This window comes from Gopherus flavomarginatus, chromosome 16 (genome assembly GCF_025201925.1).
Source record: "Gopherus flavomarginatus isolate rGopFla2 chromosome 16, rGopFla2.mat.asm, whole genome shotgun sequence".
Classification (NCBI taxonomy): Eukaryota; Metazoa; Chordata; order Testudines; family Testudinidae; genus Gopherus; species Gopherus flavomarginatus.
Window position 1 is genome coordinate 25935792 of NC_066632.1, and position 18855 is coordinate 25954646.

General features: G+C 51.6%; 1 protein-coding gene across 9 annotated transcripts in view; it reads right to left on the bottom strand.

Moving 5' to 3' along the window:
- The window catches only part of IKZF4 (IKAROS family zinc finger 4), a 30310-nt gene that overhangs the window by 8548 nt on the left and 2907 nt on the right, over positions 1-18855 (bottom strand). For 2 of the 9 annotated variants that reach the window (XM_050924702.1, XM_050924701.1), the window contains exons 2-4: positions 12419-12523; positions 6329-6589; positions 5947-6114 (exon numbers count right to left, since the gene is read on the bottom strand). In XM_050924702.1, the coding sequence (XP_050780659.1) occupies positions 5947-6114; positions 6329-6589; positions 12419-12523 (534 nt within the window). Of the gene's footprint in view, positions 1-5946; positions 6115-6328; positions 6590-11206; positions 11474-12418; positions 12524-14403; positions 14548-18855 lie in introns of those variants that run through there. The other 7 variants (XM_050924704.1, XM_050924705.1, XM_050924708.1 and 4 more) reach the window with 7 other exon arrangements.

An 18855-nucleotide genomic window follows, 5' to 3' on the forward strand; every position in this document is an offset into this window, starting at 1 on the left:
CTTCACTTTGGAAGGAAAAATCAAATGCACAAACTACAAACGGGAAATAACTAGCTAGGCAGTCGGACCACTGAGAAGGATCCGGGGGCTCTAGTGGAACACAAAGTGAATATGAGTCAACAAGGCAACAGACTTGCAAAAGAGGCTAATGTGATTCTGGGGTGTTTCAACAGGAGTAAATGTCCCGCTCTGCTCAGCGCTGGTGAGGTCTCAGCTGGAGAACTGCGGCCAGTTCTGGGCACTGCACTTTAGGAAAGATGTTGAGAAACTGGAAAGAGTCGAGAGGACGACAACAAAAACCTCTTCTGAAAACCTGCCCTGAGGAAAGGTTACAATCAAACCCTGGGCAGGTTTAGTCTGGAGAAAAGACGACTGAAAGGGGACCTGAGGAGAGTCTTCCATACATGAAGGGCTGTTACAAAGAGGATGGTGAGAGACTGTTCTGCATGTTCACTGAAGGTAGGACAAGTAATGGGGCTTAATCTGCAGCAAGGGAGACATCAGGAAAACCTTTCTAATGCTAAGGGGAGTTAAACTCTGGAATAGGTTTCCATTACGGGAAGCTTTTAAAAGCAGGTTGGACAAACACCTGGCGGGGCTTGGCTAGGTTTACCTGGTCCTGCCACAGCGCAGAGGCTGAACTTGCTGACCACTCCCGGTCCCTGCCAGCCCTGCATTTCTTCCAGTGCAGAAAGGTACGAGTCACACACAGGACACTGCAGGAAGTGTCTGGCTTTGGATTTTAATAGAGGGAAATTATGTGAAACTGTCAGGCTCCTGGGAAGATGCCAAATACAGCCTGGGCACCACAACATTTGGGCACCTGGTAATTCAATACCCAGACCGCAAGGAACAGCTTCTGTCCCAGCAAAGCCACAATGAGTAAGTTTGCACACGCCACTGGCAGCTTCAAGTAGGAACTGTTCAAGGAAACTTCACAACATGGACCTGGCTTGGAGTCCAGGGACCAAATTCAGCTTTGGGGTAAAGACTGGGGCATCTTCACTGAAGCCCACGAGGATTACACCATTGCTGTGGTTATACAGGGAGAGGATGGACGGCTTTGGACTGGCCCTGCCCCAGACAAAATGGGGCAACTAAGTCCAAGATCTTCGTCGGCACTGCATGCCGGGAGCAGATGGCCATTTGCTGATGCCCTACACAATGCAAAAGCAAGTGTCATCTCCACACTTGGCATCCTCCATGATCTCCCCAGCTTCGGAGCTGGATCAAACCTCAGTCCAGGCTACTGGAACTAACAAGTCAGTGTTAATTTCAGCCTGAAAACACCTACTTACAAATCGCTTCGGAGGAGCTGATTGCAGCTATAAACCCCTTCCTCCCTCCTCAACTAAACAGCATTATTTTCATACAGCAACCAACACTCTGTTTAACCCAGCCCCGAGGGAGATGGGCTAATGTAGTCTGCAACCACAGACAGGCGGCTTTGTGTTAGAAATATGAATTATTTCCCAAATCTTTAGCTATTGAGATGTTAGTGACTTGATGAAAAGTTCCACTGCCTCATTAGTCTAGCTCTCTCAGCTCTTATGTAAATAGCTGCTTGAATGGCTTGGTTGGTCTGTTTTTAATCTGCATTTATTTTTGATTTCAGAAAAATCTTTTGAAAACCAGGCTGGGGTCCTGAGTTGGGTTTCCTAGGCCAGAGTTTTGAAGTTCCAGGATGAAAAGCCCCCCTGTTATCTTCCCTTCCAGGGGAATCTGCCTTTAGCTCAAAAGCTTTTCTCTCTCCCCTGACCTGGCCGGTATTGCAGAGTGCCCTGGGCAGACTGCTCCCAGTTCTTCACAGAGAGATGGCAGAACACGCATGACCCAGACCAGCTCCTGTTTGCAAAGGAGTCCAGGTTTCAGCATTCATTTCTGACACCGCTGGTACAGGTCTCTGAGCACCAACCTGTTGTTTCCCAGGCAGAGTTCCCGCACACACTCTCGCTAACGCAACTCGGCTCTGTCCAGCAGCAGCCGCTTGCTCTCCTGGGACCAGCCTTCACTCGAGTAGAGAATAAGTTTCACTCTATGGTCACATGGGAGGAATTTGTGACAAAGAGGCAGGATGGTGTAATGGTTAGAGAACTGGATTTCTGGGTTCTACTCATTGCCTTTGCGACAGGTCACTTCATTTCTCTTCCTCAGTCTACCCAGCTGAAAAACAAGTGCAATACCACTTACCTACTTTACAAGATTGCTGGGCATAATTTGTGTCTTCGAGAGCCTCCCTCCCGCCACCCCCGCTTTCATCTGTCACCTGACCGAATGCTCTTTTGGCCAGGGACGAGGTCTGGTTCAATTGTCTGCAAAGCATCTAATGCCCGGCTGATGGCAAGCACACATAGCGTAATGATTTCAAGGAAGTAAGAGGGTTATTTTGACTGTCAAGTCTCTACAAATCCTGAGGAGGGAAAAAAAAAGTTTCTTCAGAAGAGGCTCTACGGTAAACTGGGGAAGGCTCTCATGTGAACACAGACTGCCACGAGGAGCAGCAAACGCTAATATGGAAGGTGGTCTCCAGGGATAGGAGTCTCATCACAGCTGTCTCGTGTGTGGGATGCGACTTCTGATCTATTTCAGAATGACGCGGCACCTTTGATCTGAATTTTAAAACTTCACTCTTTTGGACAGCTTATCTTCTGAGATTACAGCCTGGGCATGCCCATGGGAGACAGCATGAAACACACATGCCTCTAGCTAAGGGGGTGGAGAGGAAAACCAGCCCCCAGTTCCCTTCCAGCAAGGCAGGGCAGCTCCCTTTCTGTGGCTGAAAAATCCACACACCGATGAGACTTTTTCTTAATAATTAGCTGTTATAAAGATGAATGATGTTTGATATTCTAAACCAGACCAGTTCCTGTCCTATTTCCATGCCTGATACAAGAAGAACTAAGGCTCCAAGGTAACCCTTCCTGTGCCACAAGGTGGAGGGACATTAGTGCAGCTCTAGGACTGCACTAACTGGCCTCTGAAGCACAGAAAGGTTGACGCACGGGATTTTCACCTCAGGAGACCTGGGTTTGAATCCCAAGAATGTCATGAGGGACTCTGCTATTGCCAATCTGACGGAGAAAGTGCATGGGTGGAAGGACAAAACCCTACAATCAATGGATAGCCTCAGGGGAGACGTGTAGCAGCCACCCTCCCCCAACTCGAATGGCTGATCTGTCCAGCATATCACTGGGTATGTTTGGCGGGTCTTTGCTTAGGAGGTGGCACAGCCTAGAACAGGGATGGACCCTTTGCCCTGCTTCTGCCTGCATGTTGCCAGGTTACAGCCAGGGTAAACGGCTCCTTTTCGCAAGCACCATGTTCATCTTAAGGAGAAGAGACGAGAGCCTCGGTGCTCGCAGTGCAGAGCTCAGAGCCAACTGCTGGATCCCTTGCCAAGGCCTAATTCACAGCCACATGCTACAAGATGCAGCTGATTAAGGCTGGTGATTTCACCTTTATGTAGACCCAGCTCCCAAAACGGGGCTGAGTGAGACAATGCACAAATCAACCTACGGAACTCACTGCCCCAAGGTATCACTAAGACCAAGAGCTTAGAGGACTAAACCAAAAACATTCATACAGACAATGAGACCTTCCAGGTACAACAGAGAGAATAAGACAACAGGAACCCTCATGCTTCAGGGCATATGTCAGCCACTAGCCATCAGGGGGTCAGGCAGTAACTTCCCTCAAGGGCAAATTATTCTGCAATTGTCCACTAGGGGATTCCCTGAACCTTCCTCTGAAGCAAATGGCCTTGGCCACTGCTGGAGACAGGGTACTAGGACCACATGTCTGATCCTGTATAGCAAATCCTGTGCTCCTACTCTCCCCAAAGAACTGCACTTACTGACCCTTTCTGAAGCTGCTTGTTAGCAGCCACCCCTCTATGAATGCAGGGACAACAGAGATACCTGCTGGTGCTGTGACACACATACAGAGCAAGTGTCAAAACACTTTGTTCTGCTATTTTTAAATCCCATTTTGTAACTCTTCCCCTGTTCAGAAACAAACAGTGCCAGACAAGATGGAACTCAGCTTGTGCTGAGCTTGGCAGGTACCTTCCGGCCTGCTCTCTAACAGATCGAACGGAGCCGTCATCACTAGCTGTCGCCATGAACAACCAGGAGAAGCTGGGGGTGGACGGGAAGGCAACAGCTGATGTTGATTGCTGTAGACTGAAGGCCTCAAGGCAAACAGGCCGCAGCTCAGCCAGCCCTGGCAATATACAGCGGTCTCAGTGCAGAGAAGAGAACCGTCGCTGTTACCTGGCTCTTCTCAACCTCCAAATAAGCCTGGATAAAACAGACAGGCTCTTTGCTCCCTGTGGAGTCAGCCTCATTAAGGTTTCTGCTCCCAGCCATTGACTTATTTTATTATTATTATTAATTTTCTTTGACAAGGACGGTCTGGGGGAAAGGATCTTGATACTGGCTCCCTGTTATCCCTGCAGCCCTAAGCCACTAATCTCACTTCATCCCATAGGGTGAAACCAACCAGGAACAGCGTCAAGATGGTCAGAGAAGAATCGTTACAATAGAAATGCCTGCCACATTCAGTCCAGCGTTTCACCAGCAAGTCGACTTAGTTTTGCTAAGTTACGGTTTACACAGAGACACCAGAGTTTGTTCCCTGCCCTGCAGAAACAGCCAGAGATGGAACAGGTCCAAACCCACTAGCTTGCTGTAAAACCCACCAAACAACAGAGCACTAAAATGCCGCCAATTGCGGGGTAATCGGCAAGCAGTCCCTGGGCAGGGTCTTGCTCTGGGGTGGCTGGTGCCTCACATTTTTCAGATGTCCCTTTGGCATCTTCAGGCAAGGCACTGATGGAAACTGACGGGTTCCCAAAAGATGGGGAGACAAAGCCTTCAGCCCCAGTGAAAGGAAAGCCTGGGGGCGGCAACAGGAGGCCCCTTGTGCAGGGCTGTTAAGATAATCAGGGCTCTCCCTCAAGGCCACGGACGGGGGAAAGAGTTCTGTGGCAGCTCAGTAAAGGACCCTGGGCAAGGCCCTGATCAGAAAAGTCCCCGAAGAGGTTGGTTTTCGCCCCCCTTTAGAAAAAAAGAAAAGAAAAAAGAAAAAGGAAGCCGGCACACAAGACACCTGTTTCCCTTTGGCACTGAAAAGGTTAAACAGGAGAAAGTCACAGATGGCTTCAAACACCTGTGTGAACTTTAAAACCCCGAGGGGAGGGCGGAGCAGACACTCCTGCACACAAGTCAAGGGAAAACGAGCAGAGCTCAGAGGGAGCTGGTATCTTTCACTCCCACCCTACGCCCTCGGCCAGCTGTTACATCACTGAACCAAAGGGAAAAGCCCTGTCTCAAATGCCACATTGAAAAGGACACTGTCAAAACAACAACAGAAAACGCCAGCTGCTTGTTTCCACTGACAGGGCCAGCCCAGCAGTGCACCTGCAGCTGGAGCCAGAGAGAGGATGCTAGTGGAACATGAAGGCAATCCCGGGGGCTCTCCTCTGCAATATGGCAGTGCGGCCCCCAGAGTGCCAAGCACCATCCTGGGCCACTTTGTTTTCAGTCCATTCGGGGAAGTTCCCAGACTCTTGGCAAGACACCAGCGGGGGGTCCCACTGCACCAAACTCAGCAGACTGAAGCAGACACACAAAGTGACTCATTCAAAGCTATGGAGCCTGTTGGGAGGACAGGCCGACACGTGATGAAGGCTGAGCAAGCAGTTAAGGTGCCAGCCTGGGACACGGGTTCAAGTCCCTGTGTGACCTTGGGTGAGGCTATTACTATTACTCTCTCTGGGTCTCAATTCCCCTCCGTGAACCGAGGACAGCTGCACTTCCCTCCCTCGCAGCAGGGAGGCAGTGTGGAGAGAGACACTGGCCACCGGGAGGTGCTCAGATACGCTGGTGATGGGGGAGCAGACGAGGCTAGATGGAACCCAGGAGTCCGGGCCCCCAAGCTACCCACCTGAGTGCGTGCGGAGGTGGCCAGTGAGCGCGTCTCGCCGGCGGCAGGCGTAGTTGCAGAAGGGACATTTGAAGGGTTTCTCGCCAGAGTGCAGTTTGATGTGGCGCAGGAGGTTTCCCTTCTGCGTGAAGGAAGCTCCGCACTGGTTGCAGTGGAACGGCCTCTCTCCTGAAACGCAAGCAGCTCGTCAGCCCCCCACCTCCGTGGGACGGGTTACAAAACCCTTCTGAACGTTTGCCCTGAAATGTCATGCTGGGTGAGGGGTGTGGGACTGACAGCCCGGCAGGGAAGCCGTCCCGCCCCCCCCAGCCCCTCTATGCAGGAGCACTGTAAAGTGCCCACGGCCCAGTCAGTCCTTAGTGCCTCTGCACCAGCCGCTCACCCGTGTGGCTCCGTTTGTGCACCATCAGCACGTTGGGGCCGATACACACCATCCCGCAGATGTCACATTTCAGCTTGCCATTGGGGAGCCGGATGCCGCCTGGAGAGTGAGGCTCCTGCCCCGTGCCGTCACAGTACCCCAGGGGCTCAGAGAGGGAGTCCTCCACAATCACGCTGTCCTCTTTCTCGAGGAGGCGGTCGTCCTGCGACAGCAGCCTGCTGGCTTCTTCATCACTATACATTTCCACCTTGATAGAGTTCGCTGCAGGGGGATGGGAGGGACAATACATAAATACACAGTCAATGGAAAAAAAACAACAGGCAGTTTAAAACAACTAATATCACGGACACTGGGTGCGTGTCACGGCAAAGAAAACAGAGAAGAAAGTTAAATGATTTGCTTGTCAGTAACACGACTGGTTAAGGGTGCATAAGGACACCACCCCTCATGATACTTCTGGATTGCTCCCATTTCCACTGGGAAACCGGGCAACCTCCCATCACAGGACATTAAAGAAATGGACGCCTCACAGGAGCCAAGAGTCACGAGACAACAATCGAGACAACAGTGACGTTGCCAAATGGAACAAGAAACTTCTGTTTTCGATAGTCAGGGTTGACAAGTAGCGCCGAGAGGCCATCGCATCCGAGAGGAAGCGGAAGACGACAGGTTCTCGAAAGCAGTCACTGGGCAAGACACCACGTCTGAGCACTGCCGGAGGAACAGCCGCATGGCAGAGCCAGCAAATCACATCACCCCAGAACGTGTGCGTGAGAACGAAGGGATGGCTTCTGTGCTTTAAACTCATCACATCGGTAAAGGCAGGAAAAGCGAGCAAGGCAGCGCACCGAGTGCCTGAAGCCAAGAGCTCCCCTTTCCCACTAGTGACGGCCAAGCGGTCAGAGCAGGCCTTGAAAGGCACGTGTCCAGCACGGGACAGGCGTTCCTCATGGAGAGCTTTGCACCGACGTCACACTCACAAGGGAACTCAGCGATCCAAGTGGCAATTCCCTGAGAGTCGACAAGCGTGTGAGCAGCCACACGACAGTAACATGAACACCGAAAGGGAACACAGATGCAGATATACCTGGCGGGGGTGCTAGGTAGCTACAATGGTAGATGCTATGCCAGGGGTTCTCAAACTGGGTGTCGTGAGGTTATTACATGGGGGGTCACGAGCTGTCAGGCTCCACTCCAAACCCTGCTTTGCCTCCAGCATTTATAATGGTGTTAAATATATATAAAAATGTTTTTAATGTGTAAGGGGGGGTCGCACTCAGAGGCTAGCTGTGTGAAAGGGGTCCCCACTACAAAAGTCTGAGAACCCCTGTGCTATGCAATAGGACCCTGAGTTACTAAAAAGGTCTTGGAACAATCCAGAGCCTCTGGAAAAAGGGGGTTTGTGGTAAGCCGGGGAAAGACACATGCATGGTTCGGGCCTTTATGGAGAAGAGTTCTATAAAGACCGGCTGGCCAGGGGCTAGCGAAGCAAGCGGGAGAAGGGCTGGGGCCACGGAAAGGGAGAGCGCTTCTGGAAGTGTACACCCCTGCCCCTCACCTGAGGGAACAAGGAGGAGGGTACTGGCCACAGAGGTTTACGGGGACAGTCAGCCACGCAGATCAGCAGCTCTTTGTTGCTGCCAAGGTAACCTGTACAGCATGGTTTGGAGGGTGGGGGGCTTCTAACTGACACCCCACAGTGTACCTGTGCTCCTAGCCCCCCAGGTGACAAGCCGCATCCTTGCACGCGTCATACGGCCCCCTGGTTGCTACCTTCCTTCGCTTCTGCAGCATGGCAGGCTGAGACTGGAAAGCAGAACGGAGATGCCAGCCGTGACCTACATTCCCAGCTATTCTAATGATCTGTGGAATGCCACAGATCAAACAGCCCTTCAGAAGACAACTGGCCAGCGATAGCTCCCTGCTTATTCTGGTGAGAGCAAGGTAGAGCCTCGTGGGCAGAGGAAGGGCCGGGTCTTCCTGTCCCCAGCCTGCTCCTTCCTCAGCCTTTTCTGAGCAGTCTCTCCCAGACCTTTGGTGCTTTCAGGCCACCCTGGGGAGGGTCGTTTTCAGAGTGGCTGGGGAGACAGGAGAGCGCACCCCAGGCCATTAATGCTAGTCGCACCCTTAACAAGGCCCAGCATCTCCATCTGGGTGGCGTTAGCCTCACGGGAAGCACGTTTCACCTGGAGGGCAAGGTCTGCGCACGACTCAGTTTAGAAATTTCCTGCTGTTTTAAGCCATCCCCGTCAGCCAAGAACTAGGGGGACTTCCCTCCGGGGATTCCTGATGCTGCTCTTTAGCCAGCAAGAGCAGCTTCTTTGTAATGGAGACCCCCCCACCCCCAGCCCACAAGCTGTTCTCCTAGTGCTCCTGTGAGGGCTGGGGTGGGCCGGTGAGAGACGGGGAACAGAACAGGTCACCCTGCGGGAGGGAAACCCACCACTAAGCCACAGAGAATTTTAATTGCTTCCTTTCAAATATCAGAGTCCGATTTCGTCCATATAATGGAATAGATGTGGCTGTCCCTGACCTATCAGCATGCCAGGAAATTGATGGGCCTGAATTTCAGCTTATGAACAGAGGGGACCTGATGTTTGGATTTCCTCCCAGCGCCCGCGTTGCCTTCTGGAGACGGGTGAGAGGGCTGGACGTGGGACTAGTCATCCTGAACTCCAGAGGGCTAATCCCAGGTTTGATGCGGACACCGCCCCACGGAGCAACGCAAGCCATGTCCTTGTGCAAGGGGGACAATTCTCACCTCTCGCCTGGAGGGTTCGGTTAACATGGGCAACGCACTTCGAAGAGCTCGGCATGGATTTAGGGCTGTGATTCAACAAGAGAGGACAGTGATTTGAATATCAACCAGTCAACGGGATTACAGCCTTAATAATGAGCCAACTCTAGGGCAGGGCAGGCACGTTCCTGCAGGTGCATTGGCTGGGATGCTGCAGGTTTTCACGGCCCTTCGGTCCGTCAGGCGAAATGGCTGTTAGGCTCGAGCGTGGCATCTTCCACTCAGGTGACCTCCTGGGCCCACAGGCTCAGCACTGACACACTTCAGCCCTCTCGCTTTCCATGTACCGGAGAGAAGTGAATCCCAACCACACTCTGAAATGACTGGTCCCTACTGCTTTCCCAGGGAGCAGGTGGCCCCAGTGCAAGCGAGGCAGCTGCCTGGACTGCCCGGAGAAGGATGGTGAATGCTACATTCCCTTTGCGTGTCTCTGGTGCCTTTCATCCGAGGATCTCCAAGCGCTCAAGGAGGCCCCAGTGCGGGAAATGGAGGAATGAAGAGTGGAAGGGACTCGTTTGAGGTTGCTTTAGGTCAGTGGCTGAGCTGGTAGCTGGCTTTCCAGTCCCCGCTGTAGCTAACGGACAACACGACCTCCCAGAAATCTCTTAGAGAGGAACAAAGCTTCTGCTCGGACTTGGGCACTAAGATTCCCTGGCACGCCACCGGTCGAGCCTGCCGCTGGACGTTGGCTGGGATCGACTCTGAGGCTGAAACGCTTTCTTGGGGCATAGCACCAAGTTCAAACCACATCACATTCCACTGGGCGCATCCTGGAGACACAGCACGAACGGACACCTCTGTGCACAAACACCAAGTGAAAAGCTCCTCTCCCTTGGCAGCAGCTGCCTGGATATGCGGCTGTTTGCTGCACTTTGATTTTTTCCATCCCCTGGGGCCTGTAATTTTCTTTCTGGGCAGAGGGAGGCCGACTAGTGTTCTGCCAGTCTCCTTTCAAAACCAATGTGGAGTCCAGTCTCGCCGGAGTGTGATTCTCGGCTGGCAGAGCAGGTTATATAATATTCCTGCTCCTCTGGGGCACAATGCTTGCTGGATGAACCAGCTGTGAAGCCAAGTCAGATCAGGAGCAATACCATCACCAGCATCCCTGTTAAAGGGGAAGAGAGTTCTCTCTCTCTTTAGGTCTGTCCATGGGTTGGATTCCCTCTGCTTATGACCAAGTTGCGTGCGTCTCTGGGTTTTCCTGCATGAGACCTAAAATTTGATTCTTTGGGGGGGGCCTTCTAACCATTTTTACAGGACAAGATCCACATGCCAAATAACAGAGGAGAAAGGGGACCAGACCAGGCCTAATTCGCCCTGATGCAACCTTACTGCTTTGGGTCTAACTTGTCCTAGGACTCTTAGGGCAACCTCCGGATCCAAGCATCTGGGGGCTGCTGGAAGCACTTGGTGAAAGTGGATGATCTATACGGCAATTTCTCTTTTATGGAAAGGAAATTTCGTGCTTACAGAAGAGAGGAGAGATCACAGCAAACGATATTAACTGTTCAGTTTCAATTTGGGGTCAATTTTGGGGAGAACTGAACTCAGGGCTTGCAAGCGGAGCAGGAATCAATTCTCAGTTCTCTTGCTTTAATGCTATTTTTATTAAAGGGACAACGGTGCTCAGAGCTGTACGAGCTGCAGGGAGACTCGGCCACTGCCTAGGAAGCTTGTGATGTAAATAGCATGTTTACAATTGAAGCCTACAAACGGCTTGCTAAGTTCCACTTGTCCTAGGGCCATGCCATTTTTGACATGCAAGTGACACATTAAATTTCTCAGCAATTGCCACAGTGAAGGGTGGGCGAGTAGACTAAGGATTTTGGGGGCAATTTTGAAATCAGAACTGCCTATTTTACCGAAGTGGGCTCTGAAATGTATTTTAAAAAGAAGCTTAATTCACCTTTGGACCGTGGAGAAAGATTTCAGTCACAACGCAGAGACAGAGCTGAAATGTTTCACCTTACAAACTTTCACTTGGAAGTGCATCCAAACCCCACTGCTACCTCCAACCCCAGCCTGGCTCAACACTCTTCCTAGCCACACTCATGTCACGGAAAGTCCAAGAAAGCAGCAGCTTGACATAGATAAGCCTTTAATGGGCCACACCAACGTGACTCCACGCGGTGACGTTAAAGATACGCAGAGGAGGGAGATGACATTTCCAGAGAGCGCTGAAGATAGATCTTGAGCAGAAGGAGAAAAAAAAACCAACAGGAACTGGATGGACTTGACGACATCTGCAATCTCAGGTGATCAGAGGTTGCAAGTCATCGGTCATGGCTGGTGTTAAGAAGGCATACGCCTTCGATTTTCAGTGCAATGCAGCAGGCTCGTTCCATCTCCTAGGCCTGAAGTTAAGAGTTAATGTTCGCCAACCCTACCAACATGTGCTTAAGAGCGGCTGCTCCTAGCCCTCTGTTTTGCCCATCCCTTCACCAACCTGGCACTGCGCCTCTGGACTTCCAGATATCTGATGCTTGCCCAGCAAGCCAGGCTAGGAGGGAGCCCTACGCAAAGCTCTGGATGCACCCGAGCTGTCAGAGCGTCTCGAGGGCAGAGCTGCTCATATCCAGAGTCATGTTCTCGCGCCAAGATCTTGTTTCAGACATTGCTAGCTCTTTTAACCGCTTGTCTGGGGAGGGGAGAGTACGCTGGTCTGGTGCTGAAGAGGTATGTTTCAACATGCCCAGCAGCTTTCAGAAACCTACCATAGCTACAAGAACAATCCCCCTCCTGCTAAAACACGCTCCCAGCTGCTACACTTCTCTAGATGCACGTTCTCCACTCTCCACCGGGTCCGAGTGCAGAGAGCCCAGTCACAGGAGTAACTATACCTGCCCCAACTCCCACTGAAGGGGTAACAGGGAGGTGGCCCTGGTCCATTTCCAATACATCAGAGCTGGTGGTTGCAACGAGCACTTCATTCCTATGTAGCCCTTGGGGTTTACCCCTCCGCCCCGAGCGAACTCCTCTCCAGTTAACAGAGGCCGGAGCACGCAGCTGTTTTGGTTCTGTGCCCAATGAACAAATGAAGCTTATTTGGGGAATACGGAATTTAGCACGGCAGGGTTACACGCGTGACTTTAAATCTCAAGGCAGAGAGGCTGTTAGCTTAGGTAAGTAACCCCACTGCAGCTATGAACACAAGAACTGAAGTCAGAATTTATCCTCTTCAGTTTGGAGAGTCAAATTCTAAAGGAAACTCATTGCACCAAACTTCCTGGTCGGCCTAAGAGAGAGCCCAGCCTTAATCCGGCAGAGCCAGCTGTGGAAGATGGGGTACTCACCACTCAGGGAGCGGCTTGGGGAGGAGTGCTGGCTGTTTGGGGTGCTCACCGTGGGTCCCACGATCGCCGAGCTGAACTCCTTCTCCAGAGAGGAATCCCCACTACCTTCGGGAATAAGAAGCAGGGAACACAGATGAGATGTGGCTGCTCCTGCCAGTTTTCAGATCGGTTTCGGTCAGTGAAAACCTCTCTCATTACCAAACAGCGGAGCCCTGGAAAGAGGCTCTGGCTGGACTGCAGACACCCTAGATTGGGTGTCAGAAGACAAACATTACAGTGTGCTGCTCACAGCAAGACAAACCCTTCCTTACCACGGACCTAGGTCCATTCCAGATGCCATGCAAACTGACTGTTACTTTGCAGCGAAGTGGCTAGTGGACATACAAGCCCAGCACACTTGAAAGGATCCGGACAGCTACGTGCCAGGACGACTGCCGGGCCGCAGTGGAAAGGTGGATCCCAGGTGTATTGGGCCCCTGGCTATGCAAGTGTTTGTGACAGCTCCCAAGGGAGCCCCTTTGCCAGAACAACATGGCAGCAGTTGGATGGGCTGAACCTCCCCCAAGACGCAGGTCTGTTTTCTGTAGCCCGACGGGGACCGTGAGCCAGCACGTGACGCACGCTGGTTTGCAATCACCATCTGGGGGTGGACATTTCCCACAAGATGGTTGTCAAAAAATATCAGCCCTAGGAGGCCAGGGGTTAATTCAATCCAGCGGGGCAGATTCAGCTCTTCACCCTCCTGTGATTAATGATGCACTGCACAGCATCTTGCTTGGACAAACCCTTACCAGCCAAGAGCCCCCCTGCTGCAAACAGACACACAAGAACCTTTGGGGCAGCACGCGTGCGCGGGCGCACAAGTGAACATCCCCTCCCCACTGCTGTTGCGTGCTGGCTGCTGCCCTGCACCCCAGAAGTGGCTGCATCTCAGTGGCGCGGCACGAACAGAGTTGGCGAGGAGCTTTGGGATGAAGAAGGCTGTAGCATTGTGCACTTTTAATGCAGATGGTAAAACTGTTTTCAGTAGCTGCATCTGGGTAAACCTGAGTCCTGACACACACAGCGTCGAGCTCGCCCCGCTGTTTGCCGGCCAGAGGGAATGCTGCATCAGGAGGCCAAGCCGGCAATGGGAGTCATTTACCATAAATGCCCTGAAGTGATGTGGTGGGCTGCAAATCACCACTTGGCACGGAGCCACCACGCTTAGTTGGGACTCCTCAGGCAGCGTTCTGCCCCCCTCCAGCCCACCCCGGAGCAATATTTTAAGAGACTTTCTGTTCCCCTGGGCTGGAGTGGTTGAGATCCCCCAGATCCTCTCCCCCATGCTTTGACTGGCTCAGTTAGACGTTGCCGGCAAGTTTGAGTCATGCTAAGCCAACATGCATCGCCAACAGAAGCCACACACCCCGGATGACGGATGTTAGCTCTGAATTAGGAGAGATTAACGAGACAATCTCAGACAACCAAACCCAACACTAAGAAACCCAGTGATGCTGCAGGGGTCAGTCAGGGTGACTGAACATCCCCTAAGAGCTGGACCCAGCTTTGTCTCAGTCCCTGCCGGCAGGAGCTGGGCGTTATGGTTGGACTAGATGCATGGAGTGTATATTTGACAGCTGGAAAGCCTCTCGGAAAAGGCAATGGGGTGGGGAGAGGGTAGGGGCACCCTGATCTCTGTTAAAGGCATTTAGCACCTCTGATTCTAAACCATGCTCTGTTCCCACATCCCTGCCAGCGTTTGCCTTTTTCTCATTCTTCCATGGTCAGAAGCCGGTGGTAGCATTTCAAATGGTCAAGTGTTTCCCTATCCGCCCCCCACCCCCCAGCCCGCAATCGCTTAATCTCCATCTAAAGATATTTCTCCTGCACAGCATGTTAAAGAACCCGCACCCCCTTTCTCCTCCCCACCTCCGACGACACCAAACGCAAGCGGACACAGAAATGACACGGAGTTCTTCCCCTAGCCCTCCCGTTTCACTTACATGATTCTACCTTGCCGAAGATACCCTGGAGTGTTCTCACAGCCAACTCCTTGGAAACAGCACTGAAATACAGGCTGTGTGTGCATGTCTGCATGGCAGTGGTAGGGTGAACTCAGCCACTCACCTTCCAGGAAGAACAGATTCCTGGAAGTGAGAGAAACGGCCGTCATTTTACAGGCAAGCGGCACAGTTAGCAGGAATTCAGGGCTGCAGCATCCCCTTTTGCAGAGACGCACGCTCACTCCCCCGGCTGCTCGGCGGGTGGGCGCACGTGTCTGAAAATAGCACAGCCAGTGAGAGGGCAAGGCTGGGCCGTCCCTTTAACAAGCCAGCTAGGTGCTAACCCCTGAGGCCTGTCTCCTGGGGGAATGGCTGCAGGGAACCCAGCACACACACAGCATTGTCCAAACCCAGATAAGAGCAGGGAATGCACCTCACACTGCAAAGCTACAGATCTGCCACAGACACGAGATGCTACTGAGCAAAGGACCATGAAATACAACGGTTGGGTGGGGGAGCATGTTTTCCTACGGACACTGACGCCAAACAAGCAGTAGCCACCCTCCCAGCATTCAGTTAATGACAGAACATTGGGGCAGCCCCTCCAGCAGTAGTAATGGGTTGGGGGAGGAGAGTGTCTTTAAATCTTAGTCATGGATTGAAGATGGGTGGGGAAATATTTAATGCAACCCAGACCCTGGCAAGCGACCTGTGTCCTGGGGAGCTCCGAGACAGCCAAGTGCCCCGGACGGGGAGTTTGTGCGAACTGCTCTGGATAAGTCACCCACACCCGTCAGAGAGGCCCAGGAACTCACAATGGAACTAGCAGGTTTCCTTTCAATACACACAAAGAGAAGAACTGCAGGTTTATCTCATTCCTTTGATCTACTTCTTAGAGGGACTAGTGTAGGGCTTCTGATCTTCTCTTCAGAGTTTTCGACTCGAATAACCCTTCCAGCTTTAAGACCTCAGGCAGCGTAAGGTAACACACTTCACTAACTAAATGTGGGCACAAGTCTTGCACACAACATAAAATAACAATGTGTTCATCTATAGCACCTGTTGTCCAAAGTAATTAAACCTCACTAAGCCTCTGTGTGCTATTATCCCCATTTCATAGATGGGGAAACTGAGGCAAAGAGAGACCAAAAGCAACTAGCTTCACCCAGACGAGTGATTTGACATACAAGTAAGTGGCAAATTTGGGAACAGAACCCAGGAGTCCTTGCTCCCATGGCCCAGCCTCACACACACATTTCTCTGCTTCCAGCAATCACCTCAGGCAAAAGACAAGGCAAACGGACAGTGTTAGTAGGCAGCAAGGATCCCAGTCTCAGAGAGCACATGTGTTTGATGGCAACAGAACAGCAAAGTTCTAATCACAGAGAATGGCTCTTAGTTTCTTTTTAAAAACCACGGAGAGAGTGTTCTCTCTCTACAATCCGAGGACTTGCTGCCTCAGGGAACTGATATGCCATACTTGTTGTTTACTGCCCCGGTGACTGGTAGTAACTGAGTCATTACCAGAGCTGATCAAAAACTGTACTTTATTTTCCCAGAAAAAGTTCCCATTTTCTTCAAAACATTTTCAGGTTTTCAGTTTTCCAAGAAAAGCCTGAAAATCTGACAAAACCGGAAATTCCCTTTAATTATAGAGCCAGTTTTTGTGAAAGAGCGTTTTGATGCAAGTTTTGGTTCTGCATTTTTTTTCTTTCTGAGCCTACTCAAGACCTGAATCAAATGATTGGGTGGCTCTTGGGCTGGTTCCTAGCGGAGAGGTAACCGCTGAGAACGTCACCCAGATCCCCCTTGCAGACCATCTAAACTGTGAGGTCAAGGATCGAATGGGCCCTGGAGAGTGAATTCCCCCACACCCCAAAGGGGGCCTTCAGGGTAGGGCTTGGTCTACGCTGTAGCTGAGCATGAGATACTCGTTCTGGGGTTCGAGAACTTTGGTCTCCACCACGATCCAGCAAGCACTTTTCATTGGCATTAAATTCACTTTAAAATACAGACTGAATACAAGGTTTGGGGTCTGACTTTGAGCAAGAGAAGCCAAGACACTTTCTGATGAAGCCACCGCTCCATGCTCCACTCACCATGTCGTTGGCTTGCCCTCTGGGCCAAATTTAGATGTGGTGCAAGCAGGTACAACTCCACTGGCTTCCACTGGGCCTGACTTTCGCCCCCACCAACCTAGTATCAAAGCATCAGTAAGAATGGAAGTTGGAGCCCGATCCCCTGGCTATAGTTCATGTTTTCCCGGAAAAAAGTTTCCTGCTAGATATGCTGGTGTGTTTAGTGTCAGAGCATCCTTGACCACATCCCTTTGCAGCCTGGGATGACAGGCCAAGATAAAGCAGCTTCTGAATTCCTTCTGGTCACATGTTCCTCTTGCACCAGGTGGCTACAAGGTGAGTGCAGAGAGCATCCTTGACAAAAAGCGAACACCGGCCTGGACAGCTTTGCCAGCCCACAACGAAGAGGAAAATTTGATTGTGTGACTCCAACTCATCTTCCCTCCTTGATCAGTCCCTTTGCTACTTTATCCTTGACAAGCTGCCAGCAGCTGCTTGCAAATTCGGAGTTCCCGCACCCTAAGCTCAAGCAGGATTCAAATTACATCAAGGGAGCTGCTCTCTTTTCATTTCAAGCATTCTTACCGAACTCCCGCATCTCCATGGAGTTCAGGGGCAAACAGCACCCTGCTGCCAAGGCGGCGGGGAGGGGTGAGGCTCACCAGAAAATTCCCAAAGAAAAGGAAAGCACCAGCTTGCAAGACAATGCAACTCCCTGAGCAGAGTGCACCAGGCATGGTCAAACTCAGCTGCTGCAAAGCAGGGAGACGCAGCTCTGCGAGTGGGAAAATGAACTAACCAAGCAGAGCAGCCACTTCCAGCAAGCGCCCACCCTCGCTCGCTCCAGACGAGCCACTAGCCTCTCCTCATGGAAGCGTTTCACGACTTAGCAAGGGGGCATCCCGGCGGCCAGAACCCAGGGCTTTATGATGACCCAGACCCCAAGCAGCAAAGCACTGACAGAAACCAACGATCCAGCCACCAGCACCCGCCCTCCAGGGAGCGGAGGAAGCTTCTTTTCTTCAGAATAAAACAAAAAACCAAACGAACGACTCAGGCTCGTTGGATTCGGTCAGTCAGAGTCTGATGCAAACAGACACAGTTCAAGTTTCCTTGCCCAGCTCCATCAGTGCACCCCAACGCTGGCCGGCGGCAGTACCCCCGTTTAACAGGCCTGGCTCTGCCCCAATACTCTAGCAATGCACTTCACTTCCCACCTTCACCCCTGGGAGTCCAGGTCTTTTGGTCACTGCCCATGAGCTCCATCCACCCAACACCTTAGCCTACCATCTGAATGCAGGGAAGCCCCTGCAAGAGGTCAGACAGCCGACCTCAGCGCTCCATTCTGGCTTTGTCATTGATAAATCTACCCCAAATCTTATCCTAGCCCAAGGCTTTCCTTGAGCATAGACTGGAGTTCAAACTGAAAGAAGATGATATGGACGCATATCCACTAGAGAACTGCAGGGCCCCGCCAAGCTAGCATGCACGCCTCACCTACAAAGACTAGGCAGCAGGTTTCCAGCAGTAGTCCTCTAGCCTCGGTCACCCACTGGCACTCTTGAGCCCACGTCTGGAGATGTTCATAAGTCACTGAATGCCTGGCACCATCATTCTGACCCACTCTCTCCACCCACACCCAAAAGGGTAGGGTGACCAGATGTCCCAATTTTATAGGCACAGTCCTGATTTTTGGGTCTTTTTCTTATATAGGCTCCTATTACCCCTCACCCTCTGTCCCGATTTTTCACACTTGCTGACTGGCCGCCCTACGAAAGGGACTTCATGTTACCAACAGATCGTAACAATCAAACAACAACAAAGAGGTAAACACACCCCACGCACACACCTCACCCTCTCCCCGCACAACATTTCATGGCTCCAAACCACGCCTGAGTTTCAGACTTAATCTTAATGCTCTGTAACAAACAATAGTGCAGTGTTTGGCAGGGCAGATATTTCAGAGCCACCATGGGGGTCTTAAATGTCACATGTTTGCAAGTTTAGCATTGATTCATGTGCAGAAGAATGGAGAATAAAATATCCATCCTATAAACATAAGCAGGGTATCAAACTCCTTCAACTATCTAGCATTGCAGATCAAGCCAGATGTCACTGGAAAGATACTTTTCATTCTGTTTGCAGCAAGGGTCAAGATCTGACCTGTGGTCTGGAGGACCCGAGGTACTAACGATCACCAAACCAAGGAGCACATTATGACATTTAGAACTGCCCATTGGCAGAGGGCAAGGAGCTTCCTGATATCTAGCAGTGAGTGGCAGCTGGCCTGACCAGCCCAGCATCCCCCAACTCACTATTGTTATAATCTGTATCTGAGGTGCCATGTAATGTCATTCGAAAGCTCGTAACTTGC